The sequence below is a fragment of the Melanaphis sacchari genome, unplaced genomic scaffold (genome assembly GCF_002803265.2).
Source record: "Melanaphis sacchari strain LSU unplaced genomic scaffold, SCAv2.0 Contig2_pilon_pilon, whole genome shotgun sequence".
Lineage (NCBI taxonomy): Eukaryota > Metazoa > Arthropoda > Insecta > Hemiptera > Aphididae > Melanaphis > Melanaphis sacchari.
The window spans coordinates 1420859-1446775 of record NW_020271173.1 but is presented as its reverse complement, the minus strand read 5'-3'; the positions used below and the strand labels follow the sequence as shown (position 1 = coordinate 1446775).

The following is a 25917-nucleotide window of genomic DNA, read 5'->3' as shown; positions in this document are numbered from 1 at the left end:
AGATGTTTAAATAAATACATTTATAATAAATAATAAAAAGGACATAAGGTATGGATTTATATTTTTTATGATAATATCGTGATAACTCGTAGGTATATATTATTTAATGAATACTAATTCAATTTTAATCAACATCTATACATCTAGTGTACAGATGAGCTATTTAATAATAAAAATAAATATTCTGCCATAGACTGAGGTACATATTGTTGAATATTAAATAATATAATAATATGAAAAATATGTAGGTATATTATAATATTCAATATTTTTTTTTTTTTTTTATATGTATTTAACTAATTAGTTGTTATACTTGTATAATTTGTAGTAGGTACTAATTATTATATTACATGCTGAATACATATAATTATATTATTATAGTCTGTAATTTTAAATTTATTTAAACTAAGCAGTGAGCTATAATATATTTTAAAATTTACTTTTCTATAATATTTTAATTAGAAAAATATAGACACAGTTTAAGTATTATTAGACTGGCGTTTTTAAAAATGAAAAAGATGATTTTATAGAATAATGTAATATTTATATATATATATATATTATAAAGCCATCAATAGTTAAATATTTTTATTAAATTATATTATTATTATTATATTTTGAAAGTTGCAGCTCATTAAAATTAAAATAATTTTAATATTTTATTTATACCTATGGTAAATTATGTTGATCATGAATAAAATAAAAACAATATATATTTAATATACCCAGTATTATAATACTTTTAATTTTGTTTATTTTTATATTTAAAATATAAAATAGATAAACTTGAAAATAAGGGTAGGCAATGTTATCGATTATTAATTAAAAAGTTAAAATATTGTATTTAAATATTAACATATTTTTTGCCAATATTGGCCCCTTAATAGGTAGCCAGGTAGAATAGTATTTAAGTAAATTGCACGTGATAAAAAATTATGATAACGAGAAGTGGACAGGATTTTTATTTGGAAGGGAGAGGCAATCATATCACGTATATATATACTTAGTTCACAAGAAAAATATGTCACATATGTTAATATTTTGTTTAGCTACTTGTAAGAAAATTCTTTGCTAAACTAAAATATGTTTGTATGGTAATTTTTTACTGACGTATAAGGTAAAAATCATTAAGTCTAAAATTAACAGATATACAGAAAAGTTGTGTCAAGAATAAGCGTGGTCCATCATCCTTTTCTTAAGGTAAAATAATTTTTTTTTATTAAAAATATAAAATGCTTGCAACCGTTTAGTTTTATATAAAAATAGCAATTAAGTCGTAGAAGAAATAAAACATGGTCACGTTTTAGAATCTTGTGGTGACACTACTTTAACTTTTAAATTGTAAATTTAGGGTGGTGATTGAAAATAATTTTAATAATTTATAACTAATTTATTAATAATAATGTATTATTACATATTTACATTTATTTTTTAATCAAATTTAAACTAAAAATGTATCTTTGAAAACTAGTCATTAGTAACTTAATTTTTGCACTTATTGTAAAATATGTATAGTTCATATTTTCAAAGGTATATATTTTAATTAAACTCGAATAGAGCCGTCAGGCTAAGAAATCTTGAATTTTTCCTATTGGATCTTAATATTTTTCATTTGATTAGTAAAAAGATAGGCTTACATTTTCAAATCTGGAAATAACCTATTTATTATTTGATTATTAAAAGTGCTATGTTCATAATATAGTAGCGAATTTATGTCTAATTAGTTGTAGCGCGTATTTTCTCATATAGTCATATAACATGTATTTATGAACTTATTGTTAGATAAAATTTTATCTGATAGAATACCGAAATCTTATGATACTTCTATATTAATTATTTTTAATGTGATTTATTTGATTAGATATCCAAATATTCAACATACAACGAACCGTGACGCGTTAACTTGTGCGCTATCTCAAACAGTGTCTGTTTACTAATAATTTAAGTTCATAGATAATGATAGGGGAGGTGGTGGTTCACATCAATCAAATAATTTCCAAGCTTTTACCCAAAAAAATATTTAATTATCATGTCATTCAGTAAGTTAGGTTAGATTTTACTATTTTTTTCTTAAATAATTTGTATTGCTTGTAAAAATAAAACAATTTATTATTAATATTATCATTATATAATTCATAAATTTAATAGTATTTTGGTATTTTGTTGGTGTCGATATTTTATTTTTTGATCACCCGTTTTTTTTAAAAAAAACCTAACCGTTTAAAATTTCAAATACACTTGGGTAAGATTTACATATTAATATATCTTTATAGACTGTTAAAGTGTTAATTATAAAGCAGCGAACATGGATCATTTTATTAAAAACATTTTTGCAAAGTTAATTTTTTAATAATTAAAATTTACTGAAGTTTTTAGCCCATTACTAACATGTAGCATTATTCTTTTTTAATTGAAATTCATAATAGAAAAAAAATGTTAGATATTTTTAAATGAACAAAAACAAAACAAAACCATAAATAAAATGATCCGTCTGATAAGTATACGCGTTTTAAATTCGCAATATTAGCATGTTTTTAAAACTACTAGCGTCTATTGATTATTATTTTTTCTATTAAAGTTTACGTATCTTTAAGTAACACAGTTTTAAATATATGTTATATTAAAATTATTCTCATTGAAAAATAGAAATCTCAAGTATATAATTAAATGTTATGTTTGCCGTCAAATCAAAAAGATGTAGTCAATATAATTATATGAATTTTGCTCTTGTGTAAATAATCTGTTTGATTATTTTTAGTTTAAATTTATATGACGTCTTTTGCATTATTTTTATAGTATTTACATTTTATAATACAGGATGCAAAAACATATAGGATATGTTTAGGGCCTTACGGGATAATCGTGTACATTGCTATAATGCTTTTTAATGATATTTACAAAAGGAGAAATATCATTTAATTGATAATTGATGTAAGGTAGTTTTTGAGAACCAAATTTGGGATTATTTCTAATAAATTATACATTTTAAAATGTTTATTATGCGCAACTCATAGCAACAAAAGTAATTAACAGTCGTAAATCAGTAACATTTTACAATAATAAGAATATAATTTTTATTTTATATATTTACTTACCTTTTTAGGACATGGTTATATAAGAAATGTAGATAATCATACATATTTTAATGAAATAAATGTATAATTTTGTTGTATACATAAAAATTCGAGCTCAATTTATAAGAAACTGTGATATTCAATATAAAATAACCACTGTATGAATTTCAATAAATTACGTAAAGTAAATAAGATTAAATAGGTATGAAAATATGTTAATGTTAATTTATACAAATAGACGTATTCTGACGTATTTTAATGATTTGACCATTGTACTTTGTATTATTATTTTTATTATTATTAGTATAGCTGGTAATAAATTGTTATACGTTTTTAAAATGTACACAATAACTATAAAAATTTGCTCTCTCTCAAGTACGATCCACAATTTTGATAAATATTTGCATTTGGCATAAAATGAGGCATGAGTAAATAGGTAAGATAACATCACTTCGTTATGAACGATATCAAAAAAATATAAATCTACTTAAATAAATAAATAAAAAAAAAAATTTAATGGCGACATGCATAAATTATATTAATAGCTTTCAATATTTTTAGTTACAACAAGGTAAAACGCGTTTTAATCACGGTGCATTATTTATCGGTGGTGTGGTTTTAATTCTTTTATATAAAAGGATTACCTGACGTCATATTTGTATAATACCATACTGTAGTATTAATTATTAATGACAGGTAATTGATATCTTGGTTGAGTATCAGGAGGAAAACGGATCAATTTAACTACATCGCAATAGTACATGAAACGTGCCAATTTTTATTCGCGCGAAAAGGGAAGAATTTTTGCGTGAGAGAAAGTGAGATAAGACGTTGCGACTGCACACGAAACCGGTCGAACGACTGAAAATCTCAGCATGTCGCTCAGAAAATTACAAATTTTGTGTAAAATTAATGTGGTGTTCGGACGAAAAGCTGATGGTTAATAACTGTGATAATAAATGTTTGAATATGTTTGAAACTGCAGGAGATATCAAAGGGCTATATTTTATCAATACTGCAGTCTACCTATATAAACACACACATCAGTGGCCTAATCACTGGGTGGGGGGGGGGACATAGACTACAAATCAATTATTATCGGAAGATAAAAATATGTATGATTATTAAAGTGCAAAATCAATTATCGGGTCTACGATCAGAATTTATCAACCGTTGTTATAGAAATTATCACGCTCGGTTAACAAATATTTTTCTTCTAAAAAAAAAAAGGTAGTTGAAAAAAAATTTAAAAATTTAGATTTTTGATTAATTTTGACATTTTCCGTGCTTCAGAAGGAGAGGGGGTTCGGGCTCTGAGTCTACTCTTTCGGAGTGTCACTGACACCTACACACACACACTCTCGGAGGATTTCCAACACACTTTCCGTGTCGGTCTGTCTGACGTTGTCTGCAGCGTTGTTACAAACGGTGGCCTGCACGGCGACGTTTCGGTGTGTGATCGACTCGATAAAACGAACGTGGTACGAATATGCGACCGTTTATTTACGTTGTATGTAATTCGGCAGCGGCGGCGCCACGCGATAATATCACCGAACTCGGCGATTTCGTATCGTGCGTGTACGTGTGCGTGTGCGCGTGCGTGTGCGCGCGCCGAACACTGCGAGGTAACGGCATCCCTTATGTCGTAAAGCAGGAGGATATTTCATCAGCAATATTTTTACCACGCACTGTTTTTTAAACATTCCGACATCCCTCCCCGTGCCGCTGCCGCCGCCGCCGCCGCCACCGTCGCGCAGACACACGACTGCATACCTATCCCGGTGTAGGTTTCTTTCACGAAACCAACAACAATAATCCACGCCATTTCCGGTGCGTGTCGTGCGCGTGTGTATAGAGTGGTATTATATTATTTATACAACACAATAATATAATATTATAATATGGTATTATAGTGCGCGTACTATAACATGGCCGAGGACATCCGTTAAAACCGCACTTGGCGGCGTTGCAGCGGCAGCACATGCTACGCGCGCGTAAGACGGCCACCCGGTTTCTTCCCCTCACCGCGGGCCGGCGCTATTCCCTCCCGTACGCGCCCTGACACTGAGGACCCCTCCAGGGTCGTCAGTCATCGGTTAGGACGACGACGACGACCTCGGCGCACAGGTAAAACGACCCCTGGAAAAACGAATCCGAGCGAGTGGGGAGTGGGCCCTCCCCGCTTACGACGGGCACGGTTGCGCCGTACGCGTGACCGTCTGCAGTGATCGGTGCAGCAACGGTTACGGCGCAGATCCGGTTAAACGGCGCGTATTCAAAACAAATCATCATCACCACCACCAACAACAACAACAACAACAACAACAACAACAATAACAACAACAGCCGCAAACCATACAACGACATCGGCGCACCAGCAGCAACAGAAGAGTCAAAACACGCGGTGCGCGCGTACACAAAAACGCCGCGCCACCACCGTCTACGAGTAGCAGCAGTAGCACCAGCAGGCCCGTCGGCTGTGCCACGCTATTATAACTTCGGTACGGCCGTCCACGATTAGACGTTTAGTGTTGAAACTGCCCCGGTGAGGCAAGCGAACGGCAAGGCGGCGACGCGCTGCGACCCGCGCGGGTACCACCGCACACACACGCAAGCGCGCGATCGGCGCACGCACACGCACACGCACACACACACACAGCCACGATATATTATTATATCAGTAGTGCTCTATCGCAAGTAGGTGGTAAACATTACACATTGTTTTGTTTTTTACGATTTCAGTTTGTTTTTAACTTTTTTTTTTTTTTTTTTATGTTCCGTTTTTGTTTCCGTTTAATGTAATATTCATAGTTAATTTTTATGTAATTTTATTATTTGTCATAATCTTATCTTTTCATTATTAACATTATTTGTTTAATAATTGTATAACGTCTTACATTTGTAAAAATAATATTATATATAACACCACATAGGTACGTACCACGTCCGAAAATATAATATACTAGGTAGGTGTACTAAACGTAAACCTACTCTAAACGTTTACTTAATTTTATTGTTTGGAATATTTTATCTTTATTATCAGTAATTCTTATTATAATACTATTATTATTATTATTATTATTATTATTTGCATGACCGTGTTTTATATTTTCATACCATACATATTATTATTATTATTATTATTATAGTGTCCGTTCTGTCTCGTTGCAACCACTCGGTCTGCAACGTGTGCTTGTGCTTACAATAATTCACGTTTTTGTAGGTATTAAGTATATAATACGTCGTACGTGTTCATGATATGTAAAATTATGTCGATGACCGATGTAGTTAGTTTTTTTTTTTTTACGTCTTGGTCTTATCTTCGTCGACGTAACCAAAAACATAACAACAATGTTGCTGTCGCTTGTCGTCGAATAATAATAGTAACATTATATTGATCCCGTCGCCGTGTCTCGCGCCGTGTCAGACTGTTTGGAGTACCTACACAGAAAAAATATGTTTCGGCTGTGTATAGTTTTGGCGCCAATTCTTAATCAAAAATTCCGACGACGATATCGGCGCCGACACCTAATTTTTCCGTCACAATCGATCCACCGTGTTCTGACGTTGCTATTCGATACTACAATACATATATGTATTAAATGTATATTGTATATAATAATATTGAGGAATGCAATTATTCATTGCTAGTTATTATTACACGTAACATTGATATCTTATTCGATAACGAAGATTAATATTATTTTATTCTCGTTACGCTCTCTGTCTATTCTCCGGCTTCCGGTACAGCGCGTTAGACACACTATCCTCCCGACTACGCTTTATAGGCATGCGTAAACGCGAACATCACTGTCGACTAGCTTCTCGAAAATTCGTCGGCTAAATCCTTCTCCGCAACGACATAGTTTACTGCGATATCGAAAAGGTTCGCGAGTAAATCGTTTCTGGTGATCCGTGCGCTATGCACTTATAATACACTACCCATGATAATGTTATTATGCGAGCCGGTTGATTGTTGCGCGCACGGCGAAGGAACATTGACTATGCATTGTATAGTCGCACGATAGTTACCTATTATATAACGCACTTAAGAGGACGTTATACCGCATGACACGTCAAACGGTAATAAGACTTGCTGCCCTTCTGACGAACGTTTTCACATGGACAATTTTACGTTCAGAACGATTCGTTTTACTCTACTCTGTCGTTTTTGTAATATTGGAGTGGATTTCGATCTGTAATCAAATTTACAGACGAGAATATTATTATCCAAGGCTCCTCGTAGGTTTTTCTTAATACTTTAATATTAAAATATTGAAAAAAGCCTATGCGCTTCGGCTAACATACTTATCTTTGTATTCCTACCCTATAAGTCAATTTAAAAATCAAGACGTAAATTTTGATGTTATGCGTTAATAGAACAGAGACAACACGATATACCACTATAACTCTTCTTAATTGTTGATGCGTAAATTGTATACACCATGCAATATAGGTATCAGAATTCCGGTACGTTAGAAAAAAATATCTAAATCTAATCTATAAAACAGTGTAATTACAGCTTATATAATAATTATGTGTGTTTCCTGAGATATTGTCAAATATTTTTCTCGAAAATTCTGACGGTGCAAGATAATATTATAATATAATTTATTGTTGTCTTAATAAGAGTTAAATTTTTTTTTTGCACTTATATTAGGTATTTGATTTTTGCTCTGTCATGTAATCATTATATTTCTCTTTAACAAACTTAATTTAATTATCTGGAAAAAAGTATTTTAAGTAAGAATGCTATTAAGTACTATTGTAAGCATCGGTTTTTAACTGTTTCGAGTACTTATAGAAAATTAATTAAAATAGTACATATTATTCTTTGCTTTAATTGGCGAAAAAATATAAAATTAAAAATAATATAAACTATTTATTAATGTATATAGTATTAAAGTTTATTGATTTAATCAAACATGAGCATTTAAAAAAATAAAAAAATACCAAACTTAGACTTAATTACACTATTTCACTTTAAGTATTAGTGCACTGTGTTACCAACGAGAATAATTATCTTCGTTTGTATAAATTTGTAATATCAACGTTAGTATTATAAAAACGCGCATATTCATGTAGTATAATTGTATAAATAACCATAACCACATAATCTTATCTATACTGTCGTGTTTAGTCTTTAATACAAAATAAGATATATTATGGCGAAGCATTTATAGTAAAATAGGTAGGTACCTACATGGCTACATATTTAATTAAATAGAATTGTGATAGAAGTATTAACTTGGAAGTATCTTCACTAGATCATATGCATTAAAATATTTTAATTTTCATTAAATTATATTAACACAATATTGTAAAAATGATTTACAGTTATTTGAGCTTTAAGACATTATAGTTATATTAAAATCTAAAATAAGTAATATAATAATAATATTCTAATATGCAATACTTTAACGAAATAAATTAATAATCATATGAATGAAAAGGGTGTATTGTATATTTATATATTTGTATCAATATGAATAAACAATTTATTTTAATTTTTAAATTATTTTGATAGTGTTTTCTACTATGAATATGAATTTCTCAGGTAAATTTTTTTATAAAGTATTGAACAATTTATTATAAATTAATATGAAGCAATTAAATAAATTAAATCGATTTGTCTTAGTTCTGTGGCCTGTATAGTAACAATTAAAATAATAATAAAATATAACTTACTTAAATTTGTTATTAAATACTTGTCGAGTTGGTACTCATATTATTTTTAAAGTAAACATTTATAAGCTTACAAAAAATTGTTGATGTTTAAGTAATTATGCCATAGATAAAAATAATAATTGAAAAATCTTGGATTGATATTATATTATATTGAAACGATTTAAAATTATAAAACAAATTACTGTTATTGGATGATTCTTCTTTCCTCCCGTCGTCAAGTCTTATTAAATGAATAAATGGCATGTCGTGCCATTTTTATACTACGTAATTTATTAGTAGACAAGTATAGATTGTAAAATTACCAAAAACAAATAATATATAAAGTTGTATTAAGTATACTTAATATGTTTTTGGTCAACTTCAATTATACATTATGTGTATGTATTTAAAGCTAATTTTTATAAAAACATAGTAACGCTAAATACAAAATAAGAGTTAAATTCATCAATAGGTAAGTTATTTGTTCGAAAAAAAATTATTTTATAATAAATTATCAAAAGCTATAATATTATAATTAAAGTATCGCTGTTGAATTTGTAAAAGGTTTTTATAATAATAAAAACAAAAATATTCATATAAAGGAATTAGTTGGGTAGTAAAATAGTTTGTCGTAAAAAAATTAAATTACAAAGAATACAATTGAAATTTAAAAAAAAAAATTACTTTCAAGTTTATTATATATGTGTTTATATATATATATATATATACGATTATAATAAAATGTGGCACTTTAAAACCCTGTAATAGTTAAAGGAATTTTTTGAGCAATTTTTTTATGTTATATATTATAGATATACGAGTATAATAAGATTTCTATATATTATAAAATCATAATATTAATTTAAATATAAACGTAAGTATACAAAGAGAGAAGCAAATGCCTCTAGCAAAACAGGATTTAAAGTGGATATAAGTACTGTATAAGTAATGATAATTTAAACTTTAAATTTGTTTTTATGTAAATACTAAATAAAAATAATGGTTTAGTGCATGTTTAAAAAAAAATTATTAAACGTAACTACTTATTTCAACTTTTTTGTAATTATTTTAAATATTTATAGTAAACAATTATATTTATGTTCATACATAAATTTATTTTAAGTATTTCATACATTGAGTAGATTGATGTCTTCAAGAATTTAATCATTATAATTTTTTAATAATTTAACTGTAAAACTTTTATGTATCACATAATTAACAAAGTTTATAAGTTCATGTTGTCAATTAATTATTAAAAATGTAGAATTCCTATGTTTTATTACATTAAACATAATAATATGTCTATGTACATATATTTATGATTATACCTATCTATTCATTATTAATTGTTAGAATATCGTATTTAAAACTATTTAAATAATATTTTTCTATAAAATGATCAAAAAGTTAATTTATGTATAAATATATTTAATTTATCATGAGGTTTATTCTTTTATGGCTTTAAAAAATGTAGTAATAATATCTGAGTTTCTTAATAAATTTAAATATGTTATAAATATATTATTTAATAGTTTACAAATTAAAGTAAATACCAGAGTTAAACTAAATTCCGTGTACTTATTTTGTATTTTAAATTAAAAATTAATTGAAAAAAATCTTATAATTTATTAAATAATTAGAATAAATGACATGTTTATACGACATGCATATGGTATTAATAATATGTAATTTATAAAAAATTGTAGTGATTTTGAAAATTTCATACTTTATACGTTTATGAATTATAATAATTAGAATGTTAATTTTTCATATATACTACAGAGTGGTACACGTATAATATTTCACTTTTACACTTATTTCTGAAGTATTTGTAGAAGGTACTTCCAGAGTTGTAGCCTATTGACAGTTTATTTGATAATTACAAAATTAAATTGTTTTGTGAGCTTTTATACTTATAGTATTATTTATACTTAAAGTTTAAGATAGTTATTTTTACTTTCTAATTGTAATTATGTAGTAGACACTTTTTTTTCTTATTTTTTTTTCAATATATATATGTACATATTAAGTGACTACTCTAATAATACGGCCCAAATATAACAAACTTTAAATTGTAAGCCATTGTGGTTAGATATGTAGTTCATTGCACATTTTATATAAATACAAAATGATACTAAACCTATTTCGCATTTGGTATTTACATAATATATTGATTAATTATATTTTTAGTTTAATATATTGTTAAAATGGTTTGAATATTAATTATGCATTTCATGGATTTTTATTGTGGATTTCATTTACAAATTATCACTTAATTTAGATTATATTACCTATATAATATGTTTTAGTCATTTAAAAAAAAAAATACGTAGTTAATTGATTATTTTTCAAAAGCATCGTTAATAGTTTAAAATATGTATCACTTTCCTATATGTTATTTAATATTTAGAAACAAAAATGACTTATAGGTAGATAAATGATATACCTTACTAACATAATTTTTAATGTAAATAATATTATTGTTTTTAATGAATTTTAAACAATTTATCATACATGTGATTAAACCTACATAATATAAATGTGTAAATACTAAATATACGTATGTAGGTATTGATAAATACGTTAACACATTTTTATTTTGCTATCATATTATTACCTACGTAATAAATTATTCTGAACGGTGTGTGAATGCAGTTATTAATTATAATTCAGGTAATAATTACTTTATTTTACAGTTAAAATGAATTATTTAAAAACTATGCAAATGAATTAGTCGAGTTGCAATGTGATATTATGTCGAGTTATTATTATTATTGATGTTATAATTTTATTTTTGTAAATCACTGCAGTAATTCATTCAACCCGAGTCTGAGGAATTCCAAACGTCCTCGAACTCCTCTTATAATAATACGCCAGCTAATTTATCTCATCTTTTGATTACTGTAGTTAACTCCGTACTTCAAGACCGGCTTTCGTTCTTATACAATCAACCGTGGTATCCTTTTACATTTAAAGCATTCCAACCGACAACAATTCAATCGTTTGTATCAATATAGTATCAGAAATAACAACAATAACATCTGAAAATTACATTAAAAAAAGTCATTCAAAATTGTTATTTAATTGAAAATAAGTTTGATTTAGTACATAAATAAATTTAGAACTATATATTATTATTATAAAAAAAATTTCAATTAAAATATTGATGCCGTTTGGTAAATTTATATAAGTTTGTTACAAATGTACACTACAAACATTTAACCCGTCTTTTCGTCTTAATTTGAATTTATAGATGATAAAAATAATGACCTTTGTTTTTACATTTATAAAATATGTAGCATTACGATAAGTTCTATATAGGTACCTGGTGCTTGTATAAATATATTATTCATCTACACATCTTTGTTAGTTGTTTCCGTGATTTCACGCGCTTAGACTCTAAATGGATTAAGAACATTTTCATTTTAACAATAACCTGAGCCTAAATTTTTTCTCAGAGTGTTTTACTAATACAAAAATTGTATCTCTAATAATAACAATAACATAAAATAAATATCATATTTGTATACGATTATTTAAAATCATAAATTATCGATACAAGAAAATTGAAAATATGCAAGACAAAAAATATTATGACCAATACGAACACTAAAGGAACTTGATATTAGATGCTATAGTATGGTTTAATAAAGAAAATAATTCCTTATATTTATTATGATACACAGAAGCCGCAAAGTGTAGTGTTTTCAATTTGTATATACCTTATGATATTAAATGCTATAATGTGGTTCAATAAAGAAAATAATTCCTTATATTTGTTATGATACACAAAAGCCGCAAAGTGTAGTGTTTTCAATTTGTATATACTTTTTAAGTTTATAGATAGTACATTTTTAGATTAGAATAGTTTTAAATATAATTTAATCGTCATAACCATGAGTAAATGATATGCTAAACATTTATACTTACAAGTTACAATTAGTTGTATGACTATTAGTCATTGACTATTATACACATATATCTAGCTATTACATTCGTTGGTTTAAGGAAACTTACAAAAATATTGTCACATTTTTGTTATAGATTTTTTAATATTATGTCTATAGTTACGTAACACTTGTTTGTTGAATACTTTAAATTATACCTATTACTGATTTGTAAAGTCATTAAGGACTACTATTTGAACTGTTTATGAAGTTATACATAAGATTTTATTAAAAACAAAAATATCAAAACATATTTTGATAATTGACCTACATTAGTAGAATTTATGAAGACTTATTTTTTGTTAACATTTACACAACAAACTTTTACAAAAATTATTACATAGTTAGGTGTAATAATAGTAATATATAACAATATTAACCTTATGTAAGACTATATAACTTTACGTACATAAACGTTTTTGTTATTGATTTTACCCATAAAGCTTGTTAAATACATGTTTTAAATGTAAAACAATTAATTAAATTGTTCTTAAAAATACTTATACATTGCTGTAAAATAAATTTTACTTAAGACAAGTTATAAGAGTACATTGAATTGAATAACGATTTTTTTTCAACTTTATGTGTTTTTTCATATTTTAGTAAAATTTAAACACCTTATTTTCAATGAATAAAGAAAATTTATCTTCTGTTTTGGTTTACATTGTAAATATATAAGAATGTTAAATTAACATATTTATACAATAATTATTGATGATTATTATAACATGTCAAGGAAATTAATAAGAATTAATAAATTAATTTCCAATTTAATTAATTCTATATTTATACGCATCATGTAAATTGTATCTTATGTAAATTAGACTTCAATATATAATTTTTAATTGATGTGTCAGATTATTAAATAATTATTTTATGCTTATTTAAAACTACTTATGAAGTTCATACAACATTAAATAGGCAGGTAGGTAGATATAAATATAATTTAAGAAAATTAATGATGTAAATATTAAAGTGATAAAACATATTAAATTAAAAACATTCTTATTTATCATTTGATATAAATAACGAAGAAATCAATTAATACTTTAATTAGTTTTGCTTAGTTTAGGATGTTATCGTATACTTATATTTTTCAGTAATTTATTTAATTTTTATGTTTAAGCAATGATAATTTAAATAGGTTTTTTGTATTTTAGGTTTAATATATATTATTTTCTAGTCACTAATTAGTATTTAATTTTGTTGTTTTATAATATAAATTATTTTACTTCATAAAATATGTATTATGAAGTATAGTGTTCGACTGTCTAGTTTACCTACTTGTTATTAATTTTATTTTTTGTACATTAGTAATTTATTCGTAATGATAATTGTTGTTATTCAAATTCAAATTTTGCTCTACTTTGGTATGAAAATTTTTCTATGTAATATAGTAAATTTTAGTAGTTTAAATACATAGCTCAATGGATTGAAAACTTTAGAATTTTTTAATAAAATTAAACTAATTGAGATGCAAGATGACGAGCAAGCTAATTATTGCAGTAAGCAGATATTGCTACATAGTATAATCGCTTATAAGTTATGTTTATGCTATACAGTATACATAGGACATAATTTTGTGATTGAAGAATTTTATTATTTTGTAGCATATATCTTCAGTTTTGTGAAAATATATAAGCGTATATTTAAATTGGTTTAAAAAAACGTAGTGATTACAATAATTGATTAAAGTTATGCTTATTTTTACAAATCGTATACGTTTTTGGAATTTAATTATTATAAACGCGTTATCAATTTGTACTATGTTTAGGCATGTTAATAATGATAGTTATCAGTAATATTACTTTATGTTCAACAACCATAATATTACGCAATTTTGTATTAGAAAATGCTGATCTTGCTCTGAAAATCATTAAAATCATACAGTATTTTATTGTTTTTTTAAGCAAGTAAATTGAAAAAATAAATTCAAAGTTAAGCTTTATGCTTGTAATTTGCATTATTTATTGGATATTTTGAATAAGTAAACGAGCAAAATATGTGAAAAAATAATTTATTTTTTAATAACCCGAGCTTAAATTTAAAAAAAACCTAATGGCTTATATACATATTAATAACAGAAATAAAGTCGTTAAATATAAAAAAATACTTTGGTTTGAAATTCTGATTGAAAAACAAGTAATTTTGAAAATTATAAATAATATATATTTTATATAATACATTTTTTTGTTTTTACTTCAATGTAAAAAAATAATATTTTTTTTTATTTATTCTAGTATTTAATTGTAACTATTTAATAATATATGATAATAATAATAGTTGAATATAATAGAGGTATTTTAATTTAAAGCATAAATTTGTAAGATAAATATTACTGATATAATGATAATCTTACATATCTAAAAGTTAAAAGTTTAATCTCTTGTTTATTTAAGTGTAATAAAGTAGTTGTTTTTAAAAAAAAAATAAAAAATAAATGTATACCTACCTATTATATTTGTGGTGCCACATAATAAACATTATCATTATCTCTGCTTATTAGAAGGTCACTTGAATTAAATAAAAGCTGTGTCAAATCTTGTATCATTCCCTTGCTGTATACTAATTTGTTTTATTAAAGTATGGTGTTTAATAACAAAATAATCGTTGTATATAATAAAAATATTTTAATTTAAATCAATTTTAAATTTAATAAAATTTAATATTATTTTTGTAATATTTCAGAAATGACAGGAAGACGAATTGTGGTAATGGCCAGACATGGCGAAAGTGAATGGTCTAAAAACAATGTGTTTTGTGGATGGTACGATTCACATTTATCTGACCGAGGTAATCAAAATAATAAACCTTTTCATAAGACAACAAGTTATGAATTTTATAATGTAATTTATTATGATAACTTTAAGATAGTTGTAAAATATAACATTAAAATTATTTTATCGTATCAATAATTATTAACAAGTAACAACTAATAAATTATAACAGATGATCAATATTACCAACATATTTTATGAATACATTAATTATACATTATAATTTCAATATTTAACAGAACTCGAAAATATATTTATTTTTTTAACTATAGTTGAGTCATATATTTATCTGATATTTATTTTATGTTATATACAAACGAAAATATTTATTTATCTATCGCATGTAGAGTCTGTGTCTACTTTTACAGTATTTTCTGTGTTGAATGTATTGATTTTTTTACATTAAATATTATAATACTTATTTTTTTAACTTCTTAATTGCATTAATATTTAATTGAATTAATTTTTATAATGTAAAATTTATAATAAATTATTTTCTTGGCATAATATTAGGTATAAACGAAGCTCTCGAATGCGCTGAATTGTTGAAAAAATCAAATTATAAATTCGACAAAGCTTATACATCTTTGTTGACTAGAGCTCATCAAACTCTAAAGATAATCACTGAACACATTGGCCAGCCAAATTTACCAGTGGAAGAATCATGGAGACTAAACGAAAGACATTATGGAGCTTTGACTGGATTTAATAAAGCTGAAGTAGCTGAAAAATACGGCGAAAATCAGGTACTATAGTCTATATTTATGAACATTGAACACTGGTAAGTTTATATTATGTAATCATTATAAAATCGTACTAAAATCTTGATATTCCTGATACTATTGAGTTTCATTATAAAAAATAGCATAATCTAACTTATCCTAACCTAGCATTTATTTCTTTTGAGTATTAAATAAACAAAAACAATTTGTGCTGTCAAATTATTTGATTGAACCTCGCCTTTTAATAGATTACTGTAATGGACATATTAAATTTGAATTTAATGCTTTATCATTGCACAAAAATGAAAGCAATCAAATGTCTTTATTTCTAAAAATATTTTAAAATTTATTTAAACTCAAGATAAAACTATAGTAATTATTTTAATATTATAATATATATATATATATTTAGTTATTCACTATTATAGGTTTTAAGTTAATACCAACATAATATACATAGAATGGTGTTATTATTGTTATTAGAATTGAGGTAAAAATAGTTTAAAATTAGAGTAAATATTTTGAAAATTTTATCGTGTTTAAAAAATAAAAAATTTTAATTCCTGAAATTAATATTTTTAAATAAAAAAACTAAAACTAAAATCATTAAAGGAAATGTTATTTTAAGTGGTACATATAGTGTTGTCTAGTTTTAAACTTCATATTATATTTACAGAAAACAATTGCGTGTATATATTTTTAATAATTTTAAATTGTTGTAAAAGTATGAAATAGAGTTTTATTGAACTTCATTTTCAATCTTGAGATATGAAAATTGAAAATGTTAAGATTTTTTATTTATAAAACCATTTGTAAATGTTCATGATTTTGTTAATATTTTAACTTCAAACTTTAAAGCTTTTCCTTTTTGAAGTATAACAAAATAAAAATTCCTTTCATATTGCAAATTATTATTACATGGATATTTGTTTTTGTGGTTTTTTCTAGTTTTTCTAAATTATTTGAAAATGTTGGTGTATAATATTTTCTATTTTAAAAGAATCTCTAGTGTATTAAATAGACCTATTACTTTCTACCGAAAGCTAAAATTGAAACAATTTTATTAAACTTAAATAGACGCGCACCAAAAACACACATGGTTGTAAAATCAATATATTAATCACTTCGCCCAGAATATAAAATTATTGAGAAATATGAGTATTTATTAGGCGAGATGTATACATTTTTGTTATATTCCGCATTTTCGTGCAACTTAGTAATTATGATAACTAAATTAATTCGTATTTTTGGTTCTATGGTGCTGTATCTACATCTAAAAAATATAAATTATTATTTTAAAATTGTAAATAACTTTAATTTAATTTTGAATTTTAAGTTATAAGTAATAATATAATAGAGTATTAGAGTAGGTACAGGTATACTTTGTTGATAACATCAGTTAAGCAGATATTCATTTTGAAAATTTAAGTGCCCATAATAAATACATTAATTATTTATAAACTATATGTAATATGTATGAATTAAAAAAAAATTATTTCTATTTAAAAAGAAATTATTTTTAATAGTTATCTATGCGTAGAAGTTTTTGATGGTGATCTATAGTTTATATGTTAAACTTATAAATATACATTGTAAAAAAGTTTTCAAAATAATCAACTTATATTATTAGTTTTATTAATATAAACATTTTTATTTAGTTTAAAATAAGTAAAACAAATTTCTATTGTAAATTTTGTACCCAGTAATTTACATTTGCACTATTACATATATACATTTGAGTAGTTCACATTATTGTTATTTTCAGGTACAAATTTGGAGACGCAGTTTTGACGTTCTTCCACCGGAGATGGATAAGTCACATACATATTATATGTCTATTTGGTGCCACCCAAAAATTGTGGCTCACTCATACACCACAAGTGAAAAATTTCCTTCTACCGAATCACTTAAAGAGACAATGGGGAGGGTCATACCTTATTGGGATGATTTTATTGTGCCTAATATCAAACGAGGACAACGAATTTTAATCGTTGCCCATGGTACGGTTTTGCGAAGTCTTATCAAGTACTTAGATGGTAAATATTATTTTTGTTTTCATATGATAAATACAATAATCATTACTGTTTAATTTTTTTTTTTTTTAATTAGGAATATCAGATAATGATATTTGCTCAATAAACATCCCTTCGGGCATTCCATTCGTTTACGAATTTGATGATGATATGAATGTCGTGTCTTCGAAACAATTTTTGGGTGATAAAAAACGAATCGAAGAAGGAATAGCAAGAGCTGCGTCAATCGGTTCTCATTAAACTGCCAATTATGAAATCGTCTTCAGCAAATGACTATTTTTAATCTGGAATTTTGTCAGATATTTGCTAATTAATTATTATGTTTTATTTAATTTTATAAGTTAATTTTTAAATATATAATTATTGATAAACTATTCTTTTTATAATAAAATATAGTATTAATAATTCAATAATAAATATTTATTTGTGAGTTAAGTGTATTGAAGATAAGTAAATGCATGAGCGAAAATCAAATTATAGTTTTCTATAAATTATAAAATAAATGTTGTATATTATTGTAGGTTAAAAATAATTACCGACCAGCCACTTATTTTATTTAAAATTATTCATCATCTCACTTAGATTTTGAAGTATTATTTATAAAATTGTTCTCATAAATTGTGTTTCTTGTATAGATTGACTAAATTTTTTTAACAAAAGTAACTTAATATAATCTTAAATCTTTATCGAATAAAATAGATTTTGTTTTCTATAATTTTAACTGAAAACCAGCAAACTGAAACGTTACTTCATCGTTTAAAATAAAATTTTATTTTCCGATATCTAAAATAATATAATAGGTTATTTACTCATCACTTATCACTGAGGTATATTAGCTGTCACCTATCACTATATTGTACTGGAGCTTATGAAAACGCATAATGTAGGAATTAACTGGATTTGTGCCATCCCCCCTCTTATTTTGATCCACTTCAACCTAAGTTTATAGTATTAATAAAATACTAGTAAAATAATGCAACATTAAACAGATGTTGGAAATAAGTATTATAACCAATAACTAACTGTTAATTGTCAAACAACAGAAAACATTTAAATAAAATCAGATTTTTAGAATTATAAACTAGATTATGGGAAATGTTTAATGATCAGAACAATAAGAATTTTAATTCAATTAAAAGACACACTTAAGTGTCACATATACCTGATGAAAACTACCTTAATCAACGGTTGTCAAAAACAAATACCATACAACTTACAAACATGAACTTATAAATATAATTTAAATTTAAAAGAGAGTAGTACTCTCTCATACCATAGAAATCTTTGGAATTTTTTTTATTAAGATATTTAGACATTTTGTAATTATCACTTGATATAATATTATTCAATAATATAACTATTATATGTTTTTAATGTATATTATATAACAATTTTTATAATAATAGAATTTGTTTGATAACCCTTAAATGCTGAGACTTGAGGGCTGAGACCGATCGACGGTAAATGTTGCAATTAAATTTAAATCAAATTAATAGATATTATACGTTCCTGTAGAAATTGTTTTCTTTAAAAATGTGTAACAAGAACAATAAGTTTTAGGTAGTGTAGTTTAAAAATATCTGTATTATCTTAGTTTAAAACGTATAAAGTCGTTTTAGAACTCATTGTGTGCTTTTGTTCGTTGTACTTTTCCAAAACGCGCCGTAGAGATTGGAAAATTGCCAGAACGCGTTTCGATCGTTTAAAAACGTCTTAAACGCAAAATTTAAATATATTTCGGTGTTCGGCCAATATGTATTACCACTGTGCATTCTTCACTGCTAATTTAGTAATCGAAACAATAGGACGGACGTCGATTGTAACGCTATGTAATAATATTATATTATTATTATTGTTGTACTTTATACCGCTGTCTGAACTGCTGTGCGTAAACGTTTTAAAATTTAAAATCGACGACGATAGAAATAATAATAATAATAATGATTTACAATTATTTACGATTTACGCCCGTCAGCAGATAATAATATATATATATTTTGCTGGTCAGTCGTCGGCGCCAGTGCAATGCGTTCGGTGAGCATCATATTATTATTGCGTTGGGTATATTAATAAGACGTATGATATCGAATGATTGGCCGCACGACGGGGCGGACTAAAAATAAAAACTAGCGGGCAGAAAGCGTTGCGGGAAGAAAAAAAAATTAGTTCGTACCTCGCGTTCGACGAAAAGAGATGATTTAATGCGTGAATAATAATTATAATTATAATTATTATAAAATGCAGAAAAACAAAAAACGAAACAAAAACGATTACAACAATAATATCGCGTACGGTCGCCGCGACGTCGAAGCGTCTAGGCAACACAACGGACGTCGGCCGCGGAGTCGACGCCAGATGGCGCCGTCCGTTTTAAAGTCTCGGCGTCGCGAGGTTATCATCAACAGCTGTGGAACGCGGGGGCAAAAACCAAAAAAAAACCAAAACGGATTGATGCCGCTTCGCTTATCAGCAATAATATAATAATAATACGTTATCGTAATACGATAGCCGATAGGACGTGCCCGCGTGCCGCCGACGAGTTGAATATGTGCACCGTAATCGACCGCAATAGTGTTATTTATTGCTATTATTATTGTTGCTCCGTTGTCGAACTCGATCGCAGCGGCGACGACGACCATCGCTACATACGGCCGCCGACTGCGATAGTCGCGCACCACTTGCACCAGCCCGTCGTCACGCCGTCCGGACAGAGTCGTCCGTGTCCATCGGTGTCGCGGATCGTCGGTGGTACTGCGGTAGTCGACGGCTTTCTTACCCGGTAAGTGTCCGTCCGTCCATCCGGAAACCGTACTCTTGTTATATACCGCAGTCGTGTGCACAGACTGCACAGGATTTGCATTGACGTCGCGCTGCATAAATGTGTACACCGCCGTCGTCCGGGAGACACGCACCGACCACGCCATCGCTATGGGACAGACGGAGAGTCACAGATCAGGTGAGAGCTACCGCGTGTCGTGTCATCGATAACACTTCGTCGTTACGGCGATATCATTATATTGTGTTGTTCCAAGTTATCACCCCGCTTTGGGTCATTCGAATCTCTCGAGCCACGACGTTAAGGCAACGCGATTTTTGTCAGACGGGGTCGTCCGGACGGGTAGCGCACCAAAACGGTATACGCGGACCCAGGATTTTGTTTTTGGGAGGGGGGAGGTAAACTCGAATTTTTCGCGAATCGTGATTATAAATTTTACGTCACAGTTATATTCTTACACATCTTATGGGCCAAGGGGGGGCCAGAGGGATCTGATCGAAATCCACGTACTCTTGTACAATATCGTTATTACCGTCACACGACCCCGACGACAGAGGTCTGTGTGGTTCTGATTCTCTCGTCACATGTATATACTTATATCTATAGACGACGTTAACGATACGACGAACGTGTGCCGCCGAATAACCGTCGTCGTCACGAAATTACGTGTCTGAACTGTTATTATTATAATGATCGACGGGCGTATTGTATTATTATTATGATTTTTGATGTGTTGTTATTCTATTGCACTGTTCGGTTTGCGCGCGTGTCGACGAAACGAAAGCGAGGAACCACCTAACCCACGATGTTGTCTGCGGGCCCCCGCACGGTTTAAAGTTCTTTGCCGAGATGGCTGCTATACACGTGTTCTCGCGCTTTATAATTGGTAGATTGATATAGCGAAAATATTATAGCGATAATGTCAAAAATTAGTAATCGTTACGATTTTTATCATGTGGGTCGTGGGGTTTTATTTTTGGGGGGGGGGGGGGAGCAGGACTCCAAAAAAATGTTTGTGTATGTGTGGCACGTGTGTGTGTGAGAGAGCGCTCTCTGTCCGTCTCCGCTTCCCGTTGAGTTTCCCGTTCTAATTATGGAACTGCGCGCGATCTCATCTCGAATTTACGAGGAAAAAAAATAATGAGTTTAATAACATAATAAACGAGTTTTCGCAAGTTTCCCGTTGGACCAAAATACTAAAATATTATTATCAATGGACCAATAGAGGTCTCGTGAATAATTACTTCATGATTTTTACGATCTATTAATTAATTTTATTGGTATCGATAATCTATTATGTATGATATAGACTAATAGACTTTAGAGATCATGGTTTTGTTCATGTGTATTTTGAGGTACATAATCAATTTCATCAGTTCAAAGTTCATGTAGGAAAGGGTGAGAGTTTCGTAATAAATGTACCGACGCTTAACGCTCGATTCTACTGCCGTTTGGTGAGGTATTTATTAAAGAATTTGTTTTCCCTTTCACGTTTTTTTTCACAAAATTTTTTTATAATCACATTAGCCTGCGAACATTCATTAAATAAGCGTAATATTTAAGGTTTATATACATTCTGAAAACAACTAGTTCCTGTGAAATATTTTAATAACGAAACGCTCTGATTACAGTTTACATGACGTGCAATGTAATGTTGATAAAAATGTTTTTAATGCTGAATTATTTTACATCCGGACGTTCCTAAAATAAAGTTCGCAATCGCTGACAGTAACATTTTATGTGTTCATATAATATTATTATAATTTATCGTAATATATTATCTATAAGTTTAGTGTTGTATATAATTTATGAATCGTTCTGTAGATTGTCCTATTATCCATTTATCCAATACCCATTTTCAATTATATTATAATGTAATATTTTAACTATGATTAGTTTATATTTGGATTTCATATATGATATTGATGTTATTTTATTGTTTTATAATAATGAATATTGAATTTTGTGTTACAACTTACAAAAGTAAGGTTTTAAAGATTTATATATAAAAAAAAAAAAATACTTATTATTTTAAATAAGTACATTCAAATATTAAGTAAGATCAGTATTCAGTATCAATAATTAGTATTTCTTTTAATATCAAAAAGGTAATGAATCAGGTATTCGTATAATATATTCAAAATAAGAAAGATGTATTTTACTCAGGTTTGGATTAAAAACTATGAGTTACCGACTACGAGCTACGGTTTCTGTTGAATTAAAAAAATTTAGTTACCTAGCTCTTTATAAAAATATTTTTTATTATTAAATTTATGCTTACACATTTATCGTACACAATTTTTCAATATACTTGAAAATAGTAAAATAATATTTTAAATTATCAAAAATATACGTATAAAAGGTAAAACAATGAAAATAAAAAAAATACATAAGATTTATTTTATTTTAAAATATTTATTATAAATGTACAATGGTCCTCGCTGTCCACAGCCTTCTCCATACTATGGTCCAATTCATTTAAGCAATTTCGATTAAACGGCATTACAAGTACATGGTTTTAGGTATGGATAAAATCTTATTTATTGATATCATAAATTCTTGTATTTAATCAAAAAAATTAATAAATAATTAATATTTTACATTGAAAAAACATCGTTGGTAGACGTGGGTGGACGTACATATCCCCAACCCCACCCATTCTGAATTTTGAAATTTTTTTCAAATCAACATTTAGCAGTCAATTAGCAACAATTTGCAAGCCATCAGTTTAATCATGAAACAAAAAAAACTATGGGTGGGGCTGGAGACATATGTCCCCAGCCCCACCCATATCATAGAAAACACATTTTGAAAATTTTCTTGTACTATCATTTAGCAACCAATTAGCAACAATTTGCAATGTAGTCGTGGAAATTTGCAAACAAATATTTCGTTCGTAAAAAAGGTTTTCGAAATTCGCACATGTCCCCAGCCCCACCCTGTACTTAAAAAAAGCGAATTTCGACTTGCGATTCAAATACTTACACACGGTACAACACATTATGAGCTGAGGGGTGTTCTATGTTTTTACAAAGGAAAAGGTGGTTTAAGAAACTCAGTGGGACACTATACGTCATACACAAAAAGATATGGCCGAAACTGGGAGTTATTTGACGACTTAAAAAAAAAACCAATACCAGTCAAAGAAACAACAACTATAAATTGTGAAATATTAGTTTATACTGTATAATTACTTAATATTAAAAATTATTATAAGATTTTCACATTTAAGTGTACATTTTTTCTATCAGTTAAATTATATTAAACATACAATTTTATTATACATAATATAATACACATATTAAATTTAAATTCATTTACAGGTAGACGACTATTAACAATACTTATCATGAAAAACAATGGAAAGTAAAAAAATTAACAATCCAATAAGGTATTAATTTCTTAAAAAAAAAGAAATAAAAAGTTGTAGTTATTGGACGTATAAATTTAGGTTAGTTAGTAGTTAGTAGTTAGTAGTTATAAGATATACCTACATTGTTCACGTCATCACTGCTTTGGGATGAGAGCGGGTAAATGGGTGAGACTCTCCGCTGTACAGTAACAAGTGACTAGTGAGTCGCTGTAATGGATGGTATTACTTCAATTTGAATTCAATGATATAACTTATAAGTTATAATCGTATCATTGTATAAGAAAAACGATCTTGAGCGGAGACGGTTTGTCGGCTTAGGGAATTGAATATTTTATATTATATTTATATACTGTTTGTAATAATACGATAGCCGGTAGGTCGATTTAATATTATTTGCATATTATCATATTTATATACAAGATACAACAATATACTTAAACAATTTAAAGTACCAATGAATAATATTTTCAAATTACAAAAAAAAAAACTAAAATCATTATTCTAGGTTATTTAATATGTAATTTCGACAAAATAAGAACTTCAAATGCTTATAAAAAAAAAAAAAAAAAAATAGTAAATTTTTATTTTTAATATTATTAAAACACTTATATTGATGTATACAGACAAAAAAAAATTTTAAAAATTAAAAATTGAAAATATCAACAACCAGCTAAAAACGAGTAAAAATATTTTGAATACTTTATCAAATATGTAAATGATGTCATAAACATATTATACATATATGATGAAAAGTTCAAGTACTTATCTACAAATATTCGATTATGAATCAGAATAAAATAAGAAAATTACTACATTGCAAATTTTTACTAATTGGCTGCTAAATGTTGACATGAATCGCAAGTCGAAATTCGCTTTTTTTAAGTACGGGGTGGGGCTGGGGACATGTGCGAATTTCGGAAACCTCTTTTACGGACAAAATATTTGTTTGCAAATTTCCACGACTACATTGCTAATTGGCTGCTAAATGATGGTACAAGAAAATTTTCAAAATGTGTTTTCTATGATGTGGGTGGGGCTGGGGACATATATCTCCAGCCCCACCCATAGTTTTTTTTGTTTCATGATTAATCTGATGGCTTGCAAATTGTGAAAACAGTCTTGCAAATTGTTGCTAATTGACTGCTAAATGTTGATTTGAAAAAAATTTCAAAATTCAGAATGGGTGGGGTTGGGGACATGTACGTCGTTGGTGGTGCACCTAAATCTGTGGTCAGCGTGGTTTTGTTGATTTTATAAGCTATAGTGTACACTGGTTAAGTCTCATTCCAAGTCATTCATTTTTTTTTTATTATACGTTTTAATTTGTAACTGTCATAACCATACAGGACTTAAAAATATAACTGTTTTTCTCGGCGATTATAAACTGCGCCCAAAATACAGATAAACCCAAAATCACGCATGTTAACTGTGTCCGAGTTTTTATCAAGTGTAAATAGGTGACATGTAAACTGCGCCCCGGTAAAATTTTAAAAATCAATAGCTATTTTCACAAAATTGTTTTTAATATATATTTAGTTCATTACAACC

The 25917-nt window shown here is 27.5% G+C and overlaps 2 protein-coding genes across 7 annotated transcripts in view; both read left to right on the top strand.

Annotated features, from left to right (window-relative positions):
- The window catches only part of LOC112595864 (2,3-bisphosphoglycerate-dependent phosphoglycerate mutase-like), a 38106-nt gene extending 19560 nt beyond the window's left edge, over positions 1 to 18546 (top strand). The window contains exons 1-5 of one of the 6 annotated variants that reach the window (XM_025341251.1): positions 1067 to 1200; positions 15377 to 15481; positions 15979 to 16211; positions 17953 to 18223; positions 18297 to 18546. In XM_025341251.1, the coding sequence (XP_025197036.1) occupies positions 15379 to 15481; positions 15979 to 16211; positions 17953 to 18223; positions 18297 to 18460 (771 nt within the window). In that variant the 5' untranslated portion in view covers positions 1067 to 1200; positions 15377 to 15378 and the 3' untranslated portion in view covers positions 18461 to 18546. Of the gene's footprint in view, positions 1 to 1066; positions 1201 to 5030; positions 5772 to 5930; positions 6041 to 15249; positions 15272 to 15376; positions 15482 to 15978; positions 16212 to 17952; positions 18224 to 18296 lie in introns of those variants that run through there. The other 5 variants (XM_025341250.1, XM_025341247.1, XM_025341249.1 and 2 more) reach the window with 5 other exon arrangements.
- Positions 18547 to 20899: 2353 nt separating this feature from the next.
- LOC112595827 (protein neuralized) overlaps positions 20900 to 25917 on the top strand; it is a 31367-nt gene continuing 26349 nt past the window's right edge. Inside the window, exon 1 of the mRNA XM_025341198.1 lies at positions 20900 to 21176. Within this exon, the coding sequence (XP_025196983.1) occupies positions 21149 to 21176 (28 nt within the window). The 5' untranslated portion in view covers positions 20900 to 21148. The remainder of the gene's footprint in view (positions 21177 to 25917) is intronic.